Source organism: Pelecanus crispus, chromosome Z (assembly GCF_030463565.1).
Source record: "Pelecanus crispus isolate bPelCri1 chromosome Z, bPelCri1.pri, whole genome shotgun sequence".
Lineage (NCBI taxonomy): Eukaryota > Metazoa > Chordata > Aves > Pelecaniformes > Pelecanidae > Pelecanus > Pelecanus crispus.
The window spans coordinates 11,519,031-11,541,794 of NC_134676.1; the positions used below are offsets into that span (position 1 = coordinate 11,519,031).

General features: G+C 54.7%; 1 protein-coding gene across 1 annotated transcript in view; it reads left to right on the forward strand.

The window, feature by feature from the left end:
• The window catches only part of CNTFR (ciliary neurotrophic factor receptor), a 213,807-nt gene that overhangs the window by 105,257 nt on the left and 85,786 nt on the right, over positions 1-22,764 (forward strand). Inside the window, exon 3 of the mRNA XM_075726950.1 lies at positions 19,467-19,548. Coding sequence (XP_075583065.1) covers positions 19,467-19,548 — 82 coding nt within the window. The remainder of the gene's footprint in view (positions 1-19,466; positions 19,549-22,764) is intronic.

The following is a 22,764-nucleotide window of genomic DNA, read 5'->3' on the forward strand; positions in this document are numbered from 1 at the left end:
TATTCAGCCTGGAGGAATCCTTATCACTCTCTACAACTACCTGAAAGGAGGTTGCAGCGAGGTGGGTGTCAGTCTCTTCTCCCATGTAACAAGCGATAGGATGGGAGGAAATGGCCTCACGTTGTGCCAGGGGAGGTTTAGGTTGGATACCAGGAAAAATTTCTTCACCTAAAGAGTTATCAAGCACTGGAACAGGCTGCCCAGGGAAGTGGTTGAGTCCGCATCCCTGGAGGTATTTAAAAGACGTGTAGATGTCGTGCTTAGGGACATGGTTTAGTGGTGGACTTGGCAGTGCTAGGTTGACAGTTGGACTTGATAATCTTGAAGGTCTTTTCCAACCTAAACAATTCTATGATTCTTAATTTCATTGGTGTCTTTAGCCAGGTCAGGGTTTCCCTTGTGCTAGCTGCCATGAATGCACCTCTTGGATGGAAGTGACATTTGTTTTCTGCAACAGCGACACTTTGCCCTCCCAGAGCCAGCTGAATTCCCGCTAATCCTCCCCTCCCTCATTTCACACATTTTTCCTTCGTTCTGCTCCTAGACCACTGCGCTTTGCTAAGCGTCGCAGTCAGCAGCAGGTAATTTAAGCACACATCTGCTTGCAATCTGGGAGGAAGGAGAGAGGCAGTTTGTCTTTGTTAGAAACCCAGCGGTCATGGCTCTTTGCTTACCTGGTGGCATTAAGGCTTTTTTGTGGCTCTACAGGGGGCAGGTAGGAACCAGGGGTCAGATAGGATGGGGACAAGGTGCCCTGCTCTGGTCCCTCGCCCAGGGGTATCATTAGGGACATTTGACCAGGGCTGATGGGCTGCACAACCCAGCTTGTGTGCTGATACCTGCTGGGTTTGGCTGTTCCCATCTCCCCTCCCTTTTGGTCCCCTTCTTGTGGTCTGCTGCACTGTCAGCCTTCCCCGGCGAAGACTCACCATACTGCTGGCCGATCGCAGCTCAGTGTGATAGACAGAGAAAGCCACTGAGTCGGTGACCAGGATCATGCCCTCATTTCAGGAAAGCTCTGGGGTTTGGGTCCCCTCCCTATGGATGAGGCAGGGGACACAGGATGAGCAGAAGGAGGTTGGAGCAATTGCTGGGGGCACAGGGGGATTAAATGGCACAAGCCTGTAGGAGACCAGGGCTTTTCTCCTTCCAGTGCTTCAGGGCAAACTTATTTCAGCAAATCCTCCATCCCCTGTTGCTATTCTCTCCAATGGGTTTCCTCTTAATGCACCAAGCTGCTTGGTTTATTTTTGGAGCTACCCACTCCCCACCAGCAGCACAGAGATGGCAGGGCATCCACGTGTCAAAAAGGCTGAAGGTGGTTAAAGTGGGAAATATTGCTGATTTTCTTGGGGAAATGAGGACGCGTCCCTGCGTTTTTCCAAGGAGCCGGAGGAGTGAAGCAGTGCTGCAATGGTCCCTCTGCTACCAAGACAGACTGGGGCTGTGGAAGGATGCCGGCACACTGAAATCTTCCTCTTCACACACACTCCTTGCAGACCTCTCCTTTCCCATTCCAGTCCTTGCAACTAGTTTTTAAATGCATTGAAGCCTTTCGTCATATTTTGCTAAGTTTAGACTGCCTGCCTTTTCCCTCGGTGTCCCAAAACAGCTGCTGAATGAAAGGCAATCGTTTTCTGATATTCAATACCATAAGCAGGAGTGATTTGAAAATGTGTTGATTCCTTAGACTGTGGGAAAAAGACCTGTACTGCTGGCAAAACCGGGCTGAAAAGTAATGTGGGGTTTTTCAGGTTGTTTTTTTTTTCTTTTTTCGATGGGTTCATGGAAAAACAACTCATATTTCTTCATTGCTTTGAATTTTCCCTGGAGGCTTCCAAGGGGCTGAAGTCTTGTATTTCTATACACTTGTTTGCAGAGACGGCAAAACGTGGTGGATTCACACAAAAGCCTTGGATTTGGCAGTATTGGAAAAAGGGGATCTGCGTAATGCCCCAAAGCGTCGTTCTTAGAGCCCACAAAAGCCAGACATCCCAAGGGGAGCCCTTTGCCAAAATTAACTGAATGTCGCAGCCACATCAGTGGGGTGAAGGGGCTGTCCCGTAGCCGGTGCCGGAGGAGCTGTGCTTCCCAGCCCTTGCTTTAACACAGATGTTTTGTGTCACACTCAAGTCCACTGGCAGCAGTGGTGGGGCTTTCCGCTCCCCGCAGCTCCAGGGCATCTGCGGGGGAATTGCTCCTGCAGTCAGGCTCGAGCCTCCTGGCCAAGCACGGGGTGAGATGCCGATACCCAGGCTCAGTCCGGATACTGCATTGCCGGCTCTGCGTGGGCTTTCCTCTGTCCGTCCGGCAGCCTCAGGTCCTCTAAAGATTGCGTGTTTGAGATATGTGTAATATTAGTCCGCGTAAATCAAATCAAGCCTATGGCTTCCAGCGCTGCTGGCTTGGATTCTTGCAGACTAGCTCGCTGTCACTCAGCCGCGGGCCGTCTAGGTTAGCTTAATGAGGAAGCCAGACTAAGATGAAATAATTAATGCAGCTGTAGAGTGGAGATGTAGGAGTCTTTGGGGGATAAGGGAGCTGGCCCAAATCTTCCTCCCCAACCAGAGCACTCCAGGCCTTTGTGAAGGTTCGGAAATACTCCATTTCCACTGGGTGCTGAAGGTGGGTCTGTGGTCCTTCCAGCCCAGCATGCTCCTGGGAGCTCTCCGAATCAGCTGCGTAGGCACGGGGGTCTGGACTGGGTTCAGGGCAGCAGCTGGGCTGGGGCTGTGAGCTGGGAGCATCGTGGGGGGCCATGGATGTTTTAGGAGGGTAAAATCCCTGTGCTTGGGGAGCGGAGAGTGGTGCCAGGCTCTGGAGGTTGCTCTGTTGTTGGGATGCTCTTCTTGGCCCCGAGAGCAGGGAAATGGGCCAGAGCCCTGCTTGCTCAGGGCTGGGCTGGCTCTGCCAGCGTGAATGGGCAGCGTTGAGGGGAGGCACCCGCTCCCGCTGTGAGCTCCTGCCACCCGGCGTGAGCCCAAATTAAAGTGGGTTTATTTAGTAAACCCGTTCCAGGATAAAGCTTTTGATTTATAGGCGCCCCAATAGTGCTCCAAGGAGGACTTGTACAACTTTAACTGCATTTTCTCAGCATCACACCAGCCCAATAAAAGAGAGTTCATATGCGCTGCACAAATTCTCACTTCCAATATAAAATAGGTTTTATGAGACTGGAAGTCTCGCTGGCTCTGCGGGGCCGGGTGTATTGGCGGATACTCCGCATGACAGACCCTCGATTCCTCTTCGAGTTGTCAGACTTCAGTAGCATTTACAGCTATTTAGCTATCAAATTTTATGTGCGGCTCTGAGAGAAATGTGTCTTTTAAATACTGCTCTGTCTCATAAACAGCAGTCTGTTAAACAATGTCAATGGTACAAGCAGTTTGTGAAGCCCTCCAATGCAATCGCCTACAGCTCTGCTCGTTACCTGAGCAGCAAAGTGCTGAACAACGCACCAAGTTAATTTTCCGAGCCGGTCATCTTGGCTAGGGATCAGCTTGCTGAGCAAAAGCTGGTAATAACCACGCTCCAGCAGCCCAAATTTGGGTCCTGTTTTACCCTGGTATAAATCCCCTTCCTGCTAGTCTCCATAAAGCCCCGCTCACTCGGTGCTCGCTCAGCGCACACTTGAGCAAGGAGCTAGGGTTAATCATTTGTGCTATGGTTGCATCCAGAGGCCACTGGAGGGATCATGTCCCTAATTTTCCAACCCAAGGCTTTGAAGCTCCAGATCCTCTCCTCTTCATGGGAAGAGTGTCTGGTCTTCCCTTTGGTCCTCCTTCTTGGAGGAAGAGCTGGAGGCAGAAGGTTCCTGGGGTGCTAGCCTTGACCTTGGCCATAACAAAATCCCTTGGCTGCTCCTTCAAACCTCCTCCTAAGATATCGCCATCCCGCCGCCTTCTGTGCTTTTCCCAGCAGTGGTGCAGGGGAACAGCATGTACCACTTTGCATCTCCATGCTATTTATTTGGTCATCCAGGCTTAGCCTCTTCGCACCAGATGAAGAACAGAAGCTGCTCGCCCTCTTTGCTGATATTGCAATCGCACCAGCTCTGATGCTTGGGATATAATTTACAGACTCTAAGCAAGGTTTCAGAGCTGAGCCAGGCTTGCAGCTTTCAGCTTCTTTTATTTTACTGTTTTCTTCTTTTTTTCTTATTATTATTTTTGTGTAAAATGATAACTTTATGTGCGTTTCCAAGCCTGCACCGCCTGGAAGGTGCAGGTGGTGCAGGCAGTGCAGAGAGCCCAGGCTGCGGGCGCCTTCGCCCAGAGCCGCCGGGTAACGAGTGCTTGGATGTATAATTGCTGCCGTGCGCCGCAGACTGGGAGGCTTGCTCTCCCATCACTGCCGTTTCCGCGTGCAATGAGCCGGGGGCCGGGGAGGAAAAAAATATACGTGCGTGTGCAGCATGGTTATTTTCAAATATGAAATTGCACCTGCAAAAATAGAAGCCAGGAAGGGACTGGAGAGCAGCTCGGAGCTGGGAGGCGTGATGCCTGCGGAGCAGGGATGGGGACAGCATCTCCGAGTTTCTTTCCCATGCTCACGCCGCCTGATAGTTTTAGCGGAGGTTACTTTTCCTCCCCCTTGCATTTCAATTAATCATCTGCTTGTCAGCGCTCTTCCCCCCAGCTCCTCTGCCCGCCAAGTCTCGGGGAGCAGCGTGCACGCACGCAAGCACCCATGCACGCAGCCTGCATGCTGACAGGCTTGGCTGCTCATTAATCACTTACCGGTGTTGTGCGAGTTGGTCCCCACAGAAGGAGATTTGGAAAAGGGGAAGGTGGCCACCTCCTTGGTCTCCACTTCATCGATGGGGATGGGCTGAGTGCAGGATCTGGCTCTGATGTGTTGCAGCCCATGGTCTCTGTCCTGCTCCAAGTGAAGAGCTGGTCAGATTTGTTCAAACAGATTTTGCTTTCCAACATGTTTGAAAGGAGCCCTGGGCTGAGCTGTCCCGCTCCCAGAATTTGTGGGGGACTTTTTTTATGGTTAGTTTTTCACAGCAATGGTGTGTTCATACATCCATCCAGGTGAGAAGTGACCTTAAGAGGTCTCTAGTCCAGCCTCCTGCCCCAAGCAGGGTGAATACTGCCCATCTGAGTCTTGAAAACCTCCAGGGCTGGAGATCCCACAACCTGTCTGGGTCCTCTTCCAGCAGGTGACTGTCCCCGTGGGAAATCATCTTCCTTATGGCAAGCCTGAACCTACCCTGTTGCAGCTCATGCCTGTTGTCTCTCATGTTCCCACCATGGAGGGAAAGGGTCTGTCTCCATCTTCTCAGTAACCTCCATCTAGGTGCTGGCAGGTCCCCCCAAAACCATCCCTTCTCTGGGCTGGACAAGCCCTGTTTTCTCAACTTGTCCTCATCCCCGTGTGCTTCAGCCTCATCGTCACCCTGATGGCCCTTCACTGGACTTGCTAGAGGTCAGCAATGCCCATCTTGTACCGGAGACCCACAACTGGGCACAGTGCTCCAGATACGGTGTAAGGACATTTTTTTTCATTGAATTTTTGTTCCATAGGGGGTCTTGCAGACCCTGCCTAGGCATGTACCTGGCATCAAATTTCCCTTCTGGTTAAGAAAGGTTGCCCAAAAAAGGCAAAATTAATAAAGTGTGCATGTGTGTGTCTGCATGTTTGTGTGCAGAGTTATTTAGGAATTATTTCTGTTTTGAAGATTCAATAGATTTTTTTATTAATACTTTTCATGGGTGTGTTTAAGAACTTTGGTTTGACCGCTGTGCAAATGCTCTGCTCTGGTCAGAGGCTTCTCTGCAATCCTGGTGGGAGCTGTGCCCTCTCCCCAAGCTGCCATCGGCTTCCCTTCAGCGACAGAGATAGTAAACTCAGATTGTTTCTTTTCCTACCCCCTCTCCTTGTCCAGAGTTTCTCTTAGTTAGTGCTCTGAGTTTTCATCTGCCAGGATGAAGCTTTTTTGGAGCTGGGCAGGATTTCCTCCAGTAAGGGCTGTTTCACGCTGTGCTGGGAGATGTTGGAGCTGCAGAGAGCAGCTCAGAGGGGTGATGGGGATGGGGATGAGGGGTGCAGCCAGAGCTGGGGACAGGGAGCTCAAACCCTTTAGGAAAGGTTGAAGAAGGTCAGGCAGCCCTGGCAGGCTGCAGGGCAGGAGGCAGAGCACCTCGGAGTTGGGGGCTCATGGGGAGGAAGAGAGCATTTGCTGGAGGTGAGCATCCCTGGGAGAGGGTGAGAAGATGCTTGGCATGCATTTGGTTCTGTCCAAAACAGCTCATTGGCTTGTTCAGAAAAGCCCTCAGCCCAAATGCTGCTGAGCCAAAAGCTGAGGGTGAAAGGGAGGGAGACAGCAACACCGGTGGAAGGTGGGGGACCGAGCGAGCTGTGGCAGTCATCCCCTTGCTGGGAGAGGCTCAGCTCTGTGGCCATGGTGCAGTATTTCCACCCTCCCTGAGTTTTGCAGAAGGATATTAGCTAAAGGATATGCCCACCACCAGGTCCAGGATGAGCCACCTCCACGTCCCCTGGTTGGAGAGCTGGTGTTTGACTGAAGCCTTCTGCCGTGCCAGCGAGGTGGAAGTTGGGCTCCCACTCTCCATCCAGGCAGCACTGCAATGGCCTCAGGCAATCAGAAAGGAGCAAAATTGGGGGCAGAAACGTGTTTCCCCATGTTTGCTGCTCATCTGTGGCTTTACCCTGTGGTGAGCACAGCAAGCTTATGAGTACGAGTAGGCTTGACTCTGGCTCAGCTTTTCCTTTGTTCTGCCATTGAAGAATATTTGGGGATTGAAACTGAAATACAGCACTTTCCTCTTCCAAAGAAAGAAAAAAAAAAAAGAAGGGAAGGGAAGGAGCCCCTCTCAGATGCTGCACCGGTGAACCCTCGTCATCCTGTAGCAGGAGGCCAGCGCACATGAATATTCCTGTGCAATATGCGCGAGTGATGAGCCCCATATGCAGGCCTTGGGAGAAATTAAATATTTTCTACGGCGTTTTCCAAAGAGCCTTTCTATCAAAGTGCTCGGTCGGGAGCCAAAACGCCCCAGCTTTTGCAGCCCCAGCTGGTTGACACTTTTTCATTATTTTATTTTTAAACGCTGATGAATATTTTCTAATTAAAAAACAAGCCCTCCCCTAAACCACGTCTTGCCCCAGTGGATGGAATTGAGCCAGAGTTTGGGAGGGGGCTGGAGGCTGCCGGGGACTCCATGGCTGCTCTCGGCTGCTGGTTTCTTTCCTTCTTCAGTGCTGGATCTTGCAGGAGGGGTCCTGAGATAAAGCACACACGTGGTCTGCATCTGCCTGGCCACGTGCGATGGAAGGCAGCCGCCTGGGCAGGGGGTGACAGCTGGGTCCCTGCCTGCTGCCTGGCCCCCAAGATTCGTGAAAGATGAGCACAGGCTTTGGGCAAGCAGTTTAAGGAGCACCGGCCTCCTGGGATGGAGGTCAGTGGGGTACAGGTGGGCAAAGGGACTTCCAAGCAAAGTTTGGCACTGCAAGGGCTGTTCTTCATATGCCAGCTGTTTTGCCTGCAAAGGTGAGAGGGAGCAAAGACTTGGCACAGTTTTGGGGGTGGAAGAGACAGGGTGATCACTGGACGAAGAGTCCAAGGAGAGGCAGATTCACAGGATGAGACCTGACACTGGCTCTCATCTTGAGTGCGGGGACAAAACCCCTTGCTACTTTTAAGGCATATGAACATGGCGCAGAGTTGGAGAGGAGCTGGCCTGTCAGGGGCACGGGAATGGGAGATAGGTGCTGGTTCTGTGGACTGGAAAGAAAGGAGAGCCAGGAGAGTCCAGCAAGAGGCTGGCCGGTGGGGCAGGGTGATGGGCAGCAGCGTGATGGGCAGCAGCAGTGACAGAGAGCATGGGGCCAGGCAGGAGGAGTGTCGCACACTCCCCTGCTCAATCCTGGGGTCTGGCAGCGTGGCCAGCTCTGGAGCTGTAGCCCCTAGAATTGCCCCAGGGTGAATTAGGCTCCTTGGATGTGAGTCTTCATGGGAAGTCAGAGAGGCCATTTGCCTTCATGTTTAGCACTTGGCTTTGATGGTTTACTGGTGACAAAAGTGCCTTGGAGGAACAATGCTGGCAGCAGCCACCCTTGTCTCCAGCCTCCTCTGGAGCAGCCACGGGGATTGAGAGTGGAGCAGAGCTCGCAGAGCCAAGCTCAGGTGCCGAAGAAAAAAGCTGCCGGGATCTTGCGAAGTGGAACCTCTCCCAGCGGAGTTGTTTTTCTTCTAAACAGCCGGATTGGCTTCAGAGAATTTTCTGCTTACTGCAGCCAGCATTGGTAGGTAGGAAGGTTATGGTATCCCCACCTTGAGTACTGTACCCCACAAACCACGAGAAAGAAAGGATCCGCACAGTTTGACATCACTTGGGGACTGAATCTGTTCCTGGGCATGGTACCAATGTGTGTGTCTTCCCTCCCTTGCAGGGCTGGAAGCAAATTGGATTTTAACCCAATTTCTCCTATACTGAGTATTCATTTAAATCTGCTGGCTTTACATAGCAAAATCTTCCTCTCAGCACACATCTCTTTGGCTCTTTCTTTTTTTGAAAGAGGCTGAGACCCAAATACAGTCTCATGCCACAGCTCACCTGCCAGTGGCAGCACGCAGCGATGCTGGGCTTGCCAGAGTTCATCACTGCTAGCAAGAGCCATGCTCAGAAGGGATCCTCACTACCAAAGAGGTGTTTTGTTTTCCCCATCGCTGGTGAGCCCGGCACACCGCCCCGGCACGCGTTTCAGTGTACAGCCGCTCCATCCTCCTCCTCACCCTGCGGGAACTGCTTCCCTGATGTCAGACAGCTAATACCCCCTAACAAACATGCTAATTTAAGAGCTGTTAAAGCCAGGGGCCAGCGGGAGGTCACAGTCCGCACAAACAGATGGTGTTTTGTCCTTGATAATTAAATTTTCCTGTAGTTTTGGGCGAGAGACTTTCTTGCCTTTTATTTCACTACAGCTGCCTCGGGCCAACTCCGTTCCTCCCTCCTCATCCTCTGCTTGCTCTCAGCAAACGCCATCTGCGGGGCTGGGGCAAGACCCCGGGCAGGGTGAGGGTCCCCAGAGGGTTTTGGAGGTGCCTTCGGTGGCCCATTCTGCTCGCCCCACGTGCTCCAGCAGCTCTGGGCTGCAGCGTTCGGAGCCCCCCGAAGAGGCACCAGTTGGAGGCCAGGTGAGCAGCACCAGCCTGGGGTTTGTGGGTGCCCCCAGCCCGTTTCAGCAGTGCTGGAGGGGGAGGAGACCCTGTGCTTTGGCCTCTCACAGCTGCTTTTCCCCCAGCTCCATCCAGGCGATGCCAGGTGGCTGGGGGGCTGGGGTTAGTGACGTCCTGCTGCAAACCAGGGTGGTGGCGACAGCAAGACAGCTGCCGGCGCGTGGCGAGGCTTGACATGCAAGTGGGGCCATTTGCAAGGTTGGAGGGAAAAGGGGTCGGTTCTTCCCCCCTGCTTTCCCAGGAGGGCGTTTGCAAGCGGGAGCGTGCAGGTGCATTGCCCCAGTCCCACTGCCAGCTCCGGTCCCATCACTGTCCCCAGTCCCACCGTCGTCCCCGGGCTTGCCTCTGCGGCATATCCCCATGTCTACCAAAGGCAGCAGAAAGCCCCCACAGCATCACCGGCCCCGACGTGGGCTGCCCCCACCAAAGGAGAGGATTAGTCCCTCCCCGCAGTGCCACTCTCCTCGCTTGTCCTTGGGGAGTCACGGAGCACCACCGTGCCTCAGTTTCCCCCAGCTCACCATCTTGCAGTGTGCTCAGTTGCCTACTACAAAAATTGGGTGCCACTGTCATGTTTGGAGACAGCCCCCAGCAGGGTGCATGAGGGGTGCTCGGAGCCTGCGGGATGGCAAGGGGCAAGCGGGGTGGAGAAACCAGATGGAACTGGGAGAAGCAATGAGCACCAAACCCCATCTGTCTGCAGGGTGGGCAGCATTTCTCTCCAGCCTGTCCTTTTCCCTGCCCAGGTTTTGGGCAGCATCCTTGCTGTGGGGAGGGAGGCAGGAGGCAGCCCATGTGCAGGTGCAGGACAAATGTCCCCACTGTCACATCTGTCCTGGTTGCTTGTGGTGGCCTGCATCCCCACAGCGGCTTGTGGGCTGGTGACCCCAGGGTGGTTGGTGGTGCGAAGGCGTTGTAGGGACCACTGCCCAGGACACTGTCCCATTGTGTTGTCTGCAAATTCGTGCCCCAAGTGCTCTGCGGGTGTTTAGAGCTGGAGGTTTGTGTGGTGCTCATGCAAACCCACGAGCACGAGGCCATCAGGCATGACCCACCGTGGCAATCTCCCCTGGAAAACCTGCTGGTCAGCTGCAGGGAGCCCAGGGCTGTGGAGGCGGGGTGGGTCGGGGTGTGGAGGGGCTGGGAGGCTCACGAAGGGTGCGGCAGGGCAGCACTGGAGGTGGCTGCAGTGCAGCTGTATGCATTTCACAAGCAGACATGTGCAGAGAAGCTTGACAAGCTTGCAAGCCAGCAGTAAAGTGGCTTTCATCCTACTTGCCCACCTGCAGCGGCACTCCTCCTTTGGGGCACCCCATCCAGAGGACCCCCTGCATCCCATGGGGCGGGCAGGCTAGAGGGGAGGGCTGGGATAGGTTCACAGCCTGGCCAGAACCACAGTCCTTGGACCATCCTGGTGCTCCCCCCATGCCGTTTGCTGTCCCCCATGGTCCGTTGTGCTAGGAAGGAGACCCACACACATTCCAAGGGATGGAGGAAGCTCCCAGGGTGGGTGGATGGGTTGCAGAGCAGGGAGGCCAGCATCTCGCGTGGCACCTGGACAGGGAAGGACAGCAAGCAGAGACCAGTGGGGAGCACAAGGTCTCCAGCATCCTGAGCCCCTGCCTGCCTCCAACAGTGCCCGCTGCCCTGCCTGGGCCCCGGAGGCTGCCGGGCCCCTGCCTGCCCCGTCCTCCTGCCAGCTCGTACTGCAGGCATGGGGAAGAGATGAAGCAACACAAAACAAATCATCCCAAGGCATCTCTGGGGAGGTGGCGTCAGAGTCATTGGAGTGGCTTTCTCTGTGCCAAGCACTTAAAGAAAAAAAGCCCAAACAAGTAAACAAGCCAAAATTAAAATGCCCAGCAAGCTCTGTGCAACTGGATGCTCCCTCCCTTACGCTCCCAGCTACTAAGCCAGTGTCTTATTCCGTCCCTGGACAAGATGGGCTTCCAAGGTCTCTTCCAGCGCTGTTCACTCCAATCCTGCTCATGTCCCTGAGCCCCTGCAACACAAGCGTCAGGGTCTCACCATCCTCCAGCTCTGTCTTGGCATGTTGGCAAAAAGCAAACCTGCCCTGCTTTCTGAGCAGTGATGCTGTGGTCTCAGCCCTTGGCTGTGTTTGTTGATTTTGGAGGGAGCTGTAGCTCTCCCTGGCTTGGGGACATCACTACCGGGAGGTTTTCTGGGGCCAAGCTAGTGTGGTCCTGCCTGCGCTGGAGGGAAGGGGTCCTGTGTGCTGCAGGGTGCCAGGGTTGGGTTGGGGCAGCAGCCAGCAGTTGCACCCCACTTGCCCTTGTGCTTCTGTAGCAGCACGGTGCCCTTCACCTCTCTGTTGTGGTAGCATTGGGGTAATGCCAATGCCAGCAAGCTTGGACCCAGTGCCCACACTGGTGTCCAGCCCCTTGCATGGGTACTGCAGAAAACAGACCTCCAGAGGAGCCAGGTTGGGCTACTAAGAGGGGCAGTCTTCAGATTTCAAGCCAAACCCCTTTGTCCCCAGGTGCCACTGAGGGGAATGTTGAAGCTCCTTTGGCCAGATTCCCCCACAAAATCCCCACTAGCAGCGACCAGGCTCCTGAGTCTTGGAAAGGCTTGGAAACACCATGCTGCCTTACACCACATCTGCTGTGCCACAGGCATCCAGCTGATGGAGGAAGTCTGGACAACAAACTCCATCCTCCCTTTCCTCTTTATTTTGCTCAGAACGGCGTGTGACTATGGCACTGTCCAGATTTTAACGCTAGGATGCTTTTCTCTGCCCTCGAGGTTTGCATCTTAAGGGGCATTGGGGAGTTCATACAACAGCCTGGCCACAGACTGTCCTCGAGGCAAAAAGCAGGGTTGTGAGCAAAATCCTGGGGGGGTTGAAGGGCAATGCAGCCCCGCAGACAAAAATAAGAAATGTTGCAAGCATTCTCCTGGAAATCACACACTGAACCTGGCGTGAGGCAGGAGAGCTTCCTAAAATGTTTGGGGCTGTTTGCTTGGTGTATGGGAGTTTGATTTTGCTTTAGTATTTTGTTTTGGGTTTTGTTCCCCATCATTAATTTTCTGTTTTCGTGAGTGGAGACTGTGAATCTAAGTGCCAAAATTCAGTGAGACATTGAGAGCTCCTTCCTGCAGTAACCACAGCCTGGAGAGGCAGAGCAGAATCTGCCCCAAAATGCAGCTGTCTTGGGTGATTTCTCTGGATTCCAGGGAGGAGCACTGGGAAACGCCTTCACCACGATCATCTCCCGTCTCCCATCTCCTGTATCCCTCCCTTCTCTGTCTGATCTCCTCTGTCTGTCCCCGGTATGTCACCATCAGCTCTATGCCACTGGGAGAAGCATCTATGGAAAAAAACCAACCCAAGACCCCACTTGAATGGGGGCTCCAGAAAAAAAACGCCATCTTTGGCATTTCGTTAATAGAAGCAAACATGCAACTGATTCCTGCCATCTCTCTCTTCAGGGAGCTGGAAAACGCTCAGCGCGGAGGAAAGTTGAGTAGAAAGGGGGTGAAAATGGCATTTCCCATCATTGGTCCAAGCTTTCCTCCATCTCAGAGGCTGTCCAGGTGTGGATGTGGGGTGTGGAGGCGTGGGACTTGGGTACAGCAGCTCAGCTGAATTTGTGCCTGGGTGGCACCAGTGTCCTTGAGGAATAGGTTTGGGGCAGTGTTTCTCCACAAGGTCCGCTGCCAGGATTCAGGCCCCCTCCTCCCCTGCCGTGCTTTGTCCCAGCACCAATGTTGAAGACGTGTGGTGCTTATTAGTATGCTATACTTTGTGTTGGCTTTTATCACCGCTGGAGCAGATGGCTGGGCTTGGACCACTGCCCTCCACTTGCAGAAAGGCCAGTTAATGTGAAGGTAGTTGTGAGGACAGGTACAGGCTGTGGGAAAGGTCCCCTTTCAAGGCTCTGAGCAGGAAGAGGGGATGGGCAGCGACAGGCAGCTGGCTGGCTGCAATGGCAGCATTGGCCCGTGATGGCCGTGGCACCAAGTGCTGTTGGTACACAGGGTCGCTGGAGAGGTTCCCAGTTGTGTACCTGTGTGATGCTTTCCTGACATTGCTCATGAAGGTAGGATGTGGCTGGCAAGGAGCTAATGCCACAAGAATGGTTCCCCTGCCTCTTCTCGGGGCACGGAGGAGGCAGGTTGTAGCACCCCTTTGTGTGTCCCTTGTCCTACTGGGGTCAGAATGTGGGCTGCAGTGTCCTGACGCATTAGGATTCGCTTGGTTAGTTTGGAGGAGCTGCAAGGTGTGGTTTGAGAACTCCACTCTCCACCTTGCTCCTGGAGCAGAAATTCCCCAGCCCCTGCAGCTGCCCGGTGAGGACCTTGCTCCTGGGGATCTTGGCGCCCCGCTGGCCTCTCCACAGCTCCCTGCCCCACTGGGAGCACATCACTGCGATCCACATGAGCAAGAAATTACCTGTCCTGGGAGCCAGCTCACCAGTCAGGCAGGCTCACAAACAGCCTGAGACGTTTCATGGGTTGCTTGTTCTTTCCCAAACCATCCCAGCTTCCCCTGGAGCCCATGGGCTCTGCGGTACACCCTGGAAAGCAGCTCTGGTTTTAACTGGGCTCATGCTCCCTCCAGGAGAGCCTCTTTCTTCATGCCCCTCGGCACAGGGAGCAGCTTTGGTTGCTGCCTTTCTCACTGAGATATCCTACCAGCAACATCCAGGGATGATGGAGCAACTCCAGGCTTCAGCACACATGTGGTGGAACTAAGAGCCCTGCAAGCCTATGGCTACCTTCAGGGGCACGTCTTCAACCAAAGCAGCTGGGAAATTTTTTGAGAGCCATCCCTCCACCTTCTGTCCATCTCTCCTAGACCACAAGGGCAGGAGAGCCTGCACAGCCGCCCAGGGGTCCGGCAGCACTCCCTGGGCTGGCAGAGGCACAGTGATGGGGGGGGCTCTGCCATGGAAGGCTCCTTCCTCCAGGGCGTCCTCTCACTCGATGTCTCTGCTTCGTTATTGGAAAGGGAGGAGGTAGAAGGAGGAAAGTTGCAGTCTGCAAGAGCCGTGAGTGAATTAATTTCAGCTGGCCTCAGTCATCCCCATGGTGCTCATGGTCCGGGGAGCAGTGCTAATCACCCTGTTGACAGTGGGGGTTTAAATTAGATTTAAGAAGGCTTTTCAAGTGGCAGGGGCTCTGGCCCTGCAGGTAAGGCTTTCTGGTAACATGTATTAAGGAGATGATAAAGCCCCTCTTTTCTCTCCTCTTAAGCAGCAAAGTGGAGTTCAGCACAAATGGCGCGTTGTGAGACCAGCAGGTTTTCAGGCTGTTAGCAAGTGTACAGCATTAACAACTATTTTTTCCTTTCCTTTCCCTCGCCTTGCTGCTAGGGGAGGTCTGAAGGGAGGAGATGGCACTTGGTACTTTTGGGCACCCAAGCGCTGCTGCCAGGGCTGCCCCCCCCTGCCCACAGGGCTGCCTGGGAGTGGTGCAATCCCTGTGGGAGCCAGGACCAGGGAATGTCTTGCACGCTGCAGTGCCTCACTGCTTGTCCCAGCAGCACGCACTGCCCTTCAGGAGGGATGGCGTCTCATGGGAGGCACCCCAGACCCCCAGGGCTGGGGTAAGCTGTGGCAGGATCTCTGCTAGCAGAGGGCTGGGCTGAGCAATCGAGGGTGGCTTTAGTAAGGGTGTTTCTGTGGGTCTGGGGCCCAGGAGGTGTCTGCTGCGACTGTCTCCAGCACAGGTGTGCTGTAATGGCTACAGTCGGCATCTGCACTACAGGTGTAGCATCACACCTTGGGGACAGGCAGATCGTGACCTCTCCTGCACGATGGTGTGCTGCAGTGTCTTTGGTCAGCTTCTGTGGTACAGGTGTATGGTACCATCTACAGTCAGCATCTGCAGTACAGGTGTACTGTAGTGTCTACAGCTGGCATCTGCAGTACAGGTGTACTGTAGTGTCTGACTTCGGTGTGTGCAGGACAGATATACCATAGTGTCTACAGTTGGTGTCTGCATTACAAGCATACCAGAGCATCTGCAGGCAGTGTCTGCTGTACAGGCATACTGTAGCAGCTACAGTCAGTGCAGTACAGGCGTACCATGGCATCTACAGCTGGTGTCTGCAGTAGAGGTTGTACCGTAGTGTTTACAGTTGCTATCTGCAGTACAGGCACACCATAGCATCTACAGTCGTCATCTGCAGTACAGGCACACGGTGGTGTCTACGGTTGGTGCCTGCAGTACAGTCACTGTAGAACTCCTTTGGAAGGCTCTGGGCAAGGTTGCAGGGGTTGCACGCAGCAGGGAAACAACTTAACGGAGCTTTTTTTCTCCCCCCAGTCACTACTTCAGAGCCAGGCCCTGTAACAGCAGCCAGCAGGGAATTGCCCAACAGAAGACTTTGTCATGGAAACACTACGTTTTGAAAGTACCCCCTTTTTTTTTGTGGGAACCATCCCTTCCAGAATGGGGTCTTACTTATTTATCATGGCTGGGAGGGGGCTGTGGCAGGTGAGGGCTGGGAGTGGAGGCTGGGGTGCAGCCCACGTCCCTTGCCAGCCAGGGACATCCCTGCCCTGGAGCTGCCATTTCCAGCTGGCTGTCGCCAGTTAATACCCCATTACCAGCGAGCATCCCCATGGCTTTGGGGACTCTTCTAAGGGGGAGCTGGAAAGGATCCATCTCTCTGCCTGCTCAGAAGAGGACACTGGGACTGTTCAGCAGACAGTGGCATCCTGCTTTTTGCCTGGATTCACGATCCTCTTTGCTCTTGCTGCCCATGGTCAGGACTGTCCCCACCCCATCACAGCAGAGGTTAGTGTCACGTGGCTGTGCCCCTTCAATCCTGCTTGCAGGGGCAGCTTCTGGGCTTGTCTTCCTGTAGGTCTGGCCACAGACCTCCTCCACATAGCCTGATCCAGCTCAGGGAAAGCACAGCTGAAAACGCATTTGGGTTAGACTGAGAGCTGCTGGAGGGGACCATATTCATGTCTACGTTGAGTTGTCTTCTGCTAAGAGTGACCATGACTGATGTCCTTATTACTCTTGGTGCAGAGGAAAAGGCAGGGAAGGATCAAGTAGTTGGTCTTTTCCAAAACAAGAAGCTGGGAACAGCGAGAAAGGCTGCTGGAGGTGGCCCCAGCTCCAGAGCTGCGAGGCCACCGTGTCTTGTGTGCCTCCTTGCCTCCTTGCCTCCTTCCACTCCTGCCCAGGCTCTTCTTTCCTCTCCACTGCCAAGAAATGATTCGCTACAGGGGCAAAAGCAAATATTCTCCAACCTCTTTTTCTGCAGAAAATTGAGTTTCCCACTGCTGGGTTTGCTGTGTAATAAATACAGTTCCCCACTGTCACCTTTCAACTGGTCCCTGCTGGAGCGGGGACACAGCCCAGGGAGCTGCATGCCTGGTGAGCTGCTGCTCACTGGCCCGTGCACCCGCGTGCCACAGTGCTGGCTTTTGCTAGAGAAACTGTTAAATGAGCAAATACAGCAAATGGAAATTTGCATTAGAAGCATCTGCAGAAATTGCGAAGGTTTTGTTATGTGCTTGGAAAAGAAAAATCAACATGGCTTTGGGCAAAACAGGCAAACAAAGCAAGTACTGCATGGGAAATTGCGATTCAAGTGAGAAAAAGTTGGTTTTCTGGCTAGATTTTTCACACTAAAATAGCACCGGCTCCTGCTTGGCGGCAGGGCTCATCTCCAAGAAGAAATGAGGTTTTGCAGGGCAAAAGCAGCTGAGCGGTGAGGTCTCTGTGCGAGCACTGGGAACCTCTGCCTGTGTCCTGCCTGTGCCACAGAGTCCCCAGGGACCTTGGCCGGGTCCCTCCTCTCCATTTTTCCACCTGTAGGCAAACAGCATCACCCTCGAGACTGTCAGTGCTTTAGGGCAGGAATCATCCTTTGCCACGTAACTCCGGTGTGTGTCTCTGTACAGGTCCGGCGTCAGGTGAGGCTGCCAGGTATGTGGGCAGGAGCAGCAGCAATTACTTTAATGACTGATGAGGAACAGCAGAGGAGAGTGAGTGGCTTTGCTCCCTGGCAGGACCAAAATGTAGAGCGTGATGGTTGGTGATGACATTTGCACCAGTGCGAGCCAAACTGAAGGGTATGGCAAGCAGATCTCACGCTTTTCAAAGAGCGGGCTGATTGCCAGGGGTCTGGAGGGGCTCCCGTCCTGTGGCCCACCATTGCCACTGTCCCCAGAGGTGGGACAGCTGTGCTACCTGGGGGTACCTGGGCTGCAGTGCAAGGGGTGCTCCAGCCCTGGTGCAATTCCTTACCTGCTTCAATTCCTGGTGCCACCCACCAAGTTCCAGGGCTGTAGGGAGGGAATATTCAGTGAGAAGTGAATTTGGGATTGGTGGGGAGAGTTGGCTCCTGGTCTGCAGGTAGCTCCCAAGCTGCTCAGGGCCCTGCGCACCAGCACTGCCCCGGGATGTGGCATTGCCTCCTACCTTGGGTCCCAGCAATCACACGGGGCTGCTCGCAACGGCAGCTAGCACACAGGTGGGGTGGCAGCAGGGAAGCCATGCTGCGAGCACAGCAGGGATACATGGAGGAGGCAGAGTGGAGAGCAGGCATGGGGAAAAAGAGGAGCAGGAGAGAAGAAGCAGAGTGAATGAGAACAATATTGTAATTAGCACTTAGCGCTCCTCGCCCAGAGCTTTCAAAGGAAGGTCACCTCCATTATCTCTGTTTTACAGACAGGGAAACTGAGGCACGGGGGAGGCGGTGAGAGCAATTTGCTCAAGGTGACCTGGGAGGGCTGGGGCTGGGCGGGGAGCGGGGTCCAGGGCTGGCGTGTCCGTGCTCTGCCACCACAGCTGCGCCGGGGCCAGCTCTCACTGCCAGCCCTCACTGCCCAAACCCAGCGCTGCAAATTCAGCAGTGAGACCGTGGGTCTCTTCTCTGCCTGTCTCCTGGCTCCAGATTTTCAGGGCCCCCGTCCCTCCAGCACCTCTGCCCCTGAGAGGCATTTGAGACCAAACTGCACCCCAAAATCTGCTCATGACATCCCTCCCAGCCATGCTTGCCTTCCCCTCCAGCCCTGCAAAGGCTTGTGTCCTGCTGCCATCTGGGCTCCTGCAACAGCCATGTTGGGTAATGGAATATGTTTTGCTGGGTTTTTTTCTCTGGCCGGTACAGCTCCCCCTTTATTTAGGTTTAAATGGATGCCATCTGGCTAACGAGCCCATACTCATGTTCTAGATTAAAAGGCAATCCTCCGCGCGTTACCGATACGGCGCTGGAGATTAGAGAGGTTTAAACGATTTTGAAGGTGTAATTTGCTTTTCACTCGTGATGCTATTTACCTCCTGGCGGGTGGGCCAGCATTCCCATCACCATCCCCAGCAGCTCCCTCCCGGCTCTGGCCTCCTCCACTGGTCCCAGCTGCAAAAGGAGGAGAGCTCAGGTGTCTCTGAGCCTGGCAGGGCTGCGCAGGGCATCGTTGCGGTTGTTGCTGCCATTTGTCCACTCCCAGGGAGGCTTGTTGGTGCAAGGAAGATATTCCCTGCTTGTCCCTAAAGCCCACCATGTCTCCACCTGCCTGCCTTCTTAGTTTCCACCCCCCCTCCACACTTCCCTGCACACCAGCATCCTCTGGGACATGGCACAGCTCACTGGGATGGAACAGCCTCTATGGCAGGCGACTGAGGCAACATGCAGCACCCGTAGGTCACTGTGAAGACACAGATGAGGATTATGCTGTCCCTGCCATGCCCAGAAATGCTGCTGCTGTTGCATCGGGCTGGTGCACAGGCGTGGTGCTTGGTGCTGGTGCCAGAAGGGGCCACACCGGAGCAGCAGCAGCAGCTGCCCATGCTGGGATCTGCATTTTGCACATCCTAAGCACCGGCTGCCGCTGTGAAGTGCCTGGGTGTGCTCCCATCTCTTCAAAAATCCTCTGCAACCCACTTCCAGGCAGCGTCTGCTCCTAGGGTGATGCTGCAGCTTCCAAGGAGAGGCCAGGACCAGGGTTTGACTTTCTTAAGGGAAAGGTTGAAAATGAGACAAGGAAAACACAGCTTTTGTACAAGGTGTATCATCGCCTGCAGGCACCTGGTTGTGCTGGCAGCTCCTGTGGAAAGTGCCACAGGCCATTGAATGACGGAGAGTGAACTAGCAAAAAGCCTCATTTTGCAGCAAGTTCCCCTGTGGCTGAGCTGGTCTCACTTCATGGCCATCTCCTTGTGGTCCCATCACACCCTTCAGCTGCCCGGGAGGGACCAGCTCTCAGCACGCTGCGTACAACCTCTCCTGGGGGCAAACCCTGACTGCTCCTGCCTGTGTTTGCTTCCACAGATGGCTAACCCCATCCCGTCAGCCTGCTGCGTGGTGCTCGCCGCGGTGGTGGTAGTGTACGCCCAGAGACACTGCCAGCAGGGTGAGTTTCTTCACACCTCTCCCACTTTGGGGGTCCTGAAAAATTTGAATGCTGCTCCTCCAGCCCCTCCCCTGGGGCAAGCTGGGTGCACTCTCCAGGCTTGCCTGATACTACATTTCTGGATGTTATCACTTCTCCTCTCTGTGACACACACGTCCCGTCCTGCCCGCCACTGCAGGATTTGGGTGTCCTGCGTCCCCACAATGCCTGCTGGTGCTCCTCGCCCTGCCCACACCCCTGCATGTCTCAGGGTACCCCTACAGCCAGGGCACCACTCCCCAGCCCTTCACCCACACTTTTCTGCACGCTGCCCTGTGCAACCCACCCATGAAGGGATGGGTGGGTGGAAGGAAGCAGCAGCCTGACAGCCCCAAGCCTCGACACCCTACCCTGTGACCATGATGGGTGCCTCATTCTGCTCTCACCTCCTTGGGGTGACTTTTCCCCCATTGCCACCACCCATCTGTGCCCACCACTATCTCCTGCCTCTCTAGGTTAGCAGAGGATTTGGGTCTTACCTTAGTGATGGCTTTAGAGAGGCAAAATTTTAGATACACTGGTGATCCTGCATACAGGCAGGACCCAGAAGGTTATGGGATGGTAGGTTGGGTCCCACTGTGGGGTCACCTATGGCAGCCCTGCAAAATGGGACAAAATGGGGGACCTCCAAAACTCACTGGATCCCTGGCAGTCAGTCTGGCTGTTGTTGCTTTTGGTGGATTATAGAGGAGAATTTTGCTGATTAAGTCTGGTAAGGACATCTGTGCATCCGTGGGCTCTGTGGGATTGAGAAACCCAGCCAGGGTACCCCACTGAGCTCCCCTAAATCCAGCTGGGTGGGTTTACATTACTGGAACTGACAGCCTTGCTTGGTTGGACACGAAGCAGATGTCCCCGTTGTGTGGGGGCAGCCACGTTCCAGACACGGAGGGAGCTTGCTGGGTGGTGTTGCAGGAGCAGTCCCAGCACCCTCCCAGGGGGCCTATGCGAAGCATTTGGGTGCTGAGCGGTGTGCTGCTTGTGGTGGTGTGCTGCTTTCTGCAGAGAAGCAATGCTGCTTGCTCCTGCTGTGCTTGCAGGACTGCTGCCTGGGAAGCCTTGAAAGATCCAGTGTCAAGGCTGCCAGAGCATCCCTGAGATGCACCATGCTGCTTCCCTCCATACTGTGGGGACGACAACCCAGACCTGTTGCACAGGGAGATGCACAAACCACAGAAGTGCCAGGTACTTCAGGGTTACACTGAATGAAAAGTGTTGTCTAGACAGAGAAACAAACGCTGCTCCCCACCAGCGCTGGCCAGAGCCATGCATTTTGCCACCGGCAGCAGCATGCTGGTGCAGAGCACAGCCCCAGGCAAGGCCCCTGGCCAGGCAAGCTGCAGCAATTGTCACCTTCTGCTCCGTGATCCAGCAGGATTCAGGGATTTGGCAGCATAGTTTCCCCGTCCCTGTGTCCTTCGTCCTTTCCTTGCCTGGCTCTGTCCAAGACGGAGATGTCTGGGGCACCAGCTCGAAATCGGAGCTGTTGAGACCTGAGTGCATCAACAGGCACCTGGAGGGGGTCTGTGGAGTGAGGCAGGGCTCTCCCTGTCTGCAGGAGCCAGAGAGGCTGCTCCGCACTGTGGGACATAAGGAGAGAGGAGGGGAAAATTGGGTATGAGAGCTGGAAGGAAAGCTAGTAGGGCATTTCCAGGACTGCCCTCAACCTGTTCCTCAGATGCACTGTGCATCTCTCCTGGGCACCTCTCTGAAACATCGAGGTGATGCTCTGGGTACAGTCTTTGGAGCAGCAGGTCTCCTGCCCGCCCCACCGTGCCTGGCTTGGAGAGGCTGCGCACATGCAGGTGAAGTCGAGGGGCATCTGCCCTGCGTTAGAGACCTGCGGGGTGTGCTCCACCCCAGCCCCCCCAGAGCTCATCCCCTGCCCCACTGCAGCCTCCTCTCGCCAGGCACTTGAGCTGGGAAAGCATAGCGGGAATGGGATGGGAGGATGGATTAATCCCACTGGTGGCAGGGACCGGGTGGAGTGGGGGGAAGACGCTGGCGTAGAGTCCATTTATCATGCACTTGAGGCACACTCGACTTTAATAGCTCATGAAGCACTTTAAGAGATGCATTAGCACTGAATACTTGAGTGAGGAGGATGTGACAAGCTAAGTGAGCACGAGCAGGGCGCAGCGAGGCCGGCCACCCGCTCCTGGCTCTCACGTGCACCCTTGTGATTACTGGAGCGTCCTGCAAAGTGCCACATGAATTAATAAAAGCAGCATTGGACTCAGAGGAGGTGAGGCTGCTCATGCATTAACCCCTCTGCTGCTCATCTTTGGTCCTTGTCCTTGGAGCTGGCAGAGCAAAGGGTGCATTTGTCTGGGATGTGGGAGCCCAGGATGATCCCCAAGGTTGGGGGGGTGAGAGGAGCTCAGAGGTCAGCAGATTTGGGTACCCTCCCTCCCTCTGGTTGCAGAGCTCCCCTTGCTTCGCACCCGTGGCAGGTTGCTAAAATTACACGTGCACCACCCCGCTGGGCACTGCCACTTCCAGCTATGGTGGGGGTGGGCACTGTGCAGAGCCATTGCTCAGGGCAGCCCCAGGGGGATGCTCAGAGGGTGTCACTAATGTGCTGGCTCAGGCAGGGCATTTTGAGTGTCCTGCTGCAGCGAAAGAGGGTGTTAGCAAGGGGTTCTCCCACTGCATTTGCCCTTGTGTCACCCTGACTGGGGGGGGCACAGGGACGGGGCAGAGTGTCTGGCTGTGGGCAGGGGATGCCACTCCCCAGGAGAAACATCCCTGATTTCCCGGGTTGTGTCTTCACCCCCAGAATAGCTCAAGCCATCAAACGGGGATTGCTCCCAGCCCACCTCCACTGAGGGTTCTTTGGCTCCAGTGTGATGCCTTTTTGGGGCAGACAGGTTGCGCCGTGGGTGCCGCTGGAGCTGCTGGGAGTTGCACAGTGTGCTCACAGCTAATCCTATTGCTGCTAAACTGATGGCCCCGCGCTGCTCAGCCGCTCGCGCTGGGTGCCTCCAGCAACGTGCTCAGCGTGGGTGGGATCGCTGCTGCTCGCTGCCGCTCCATTGAACGCACACACCCTTCCCCAGCCCAGCCACCGCAGCAGGTGCAAGATCGTTTTGAACAGCCATCTCAGTGGTCTTGAATTTAGCAGAAGAAAACGCAATGTACTGGGTAAAATTGAAAGCAGGGGAAAAAAGAGATGAG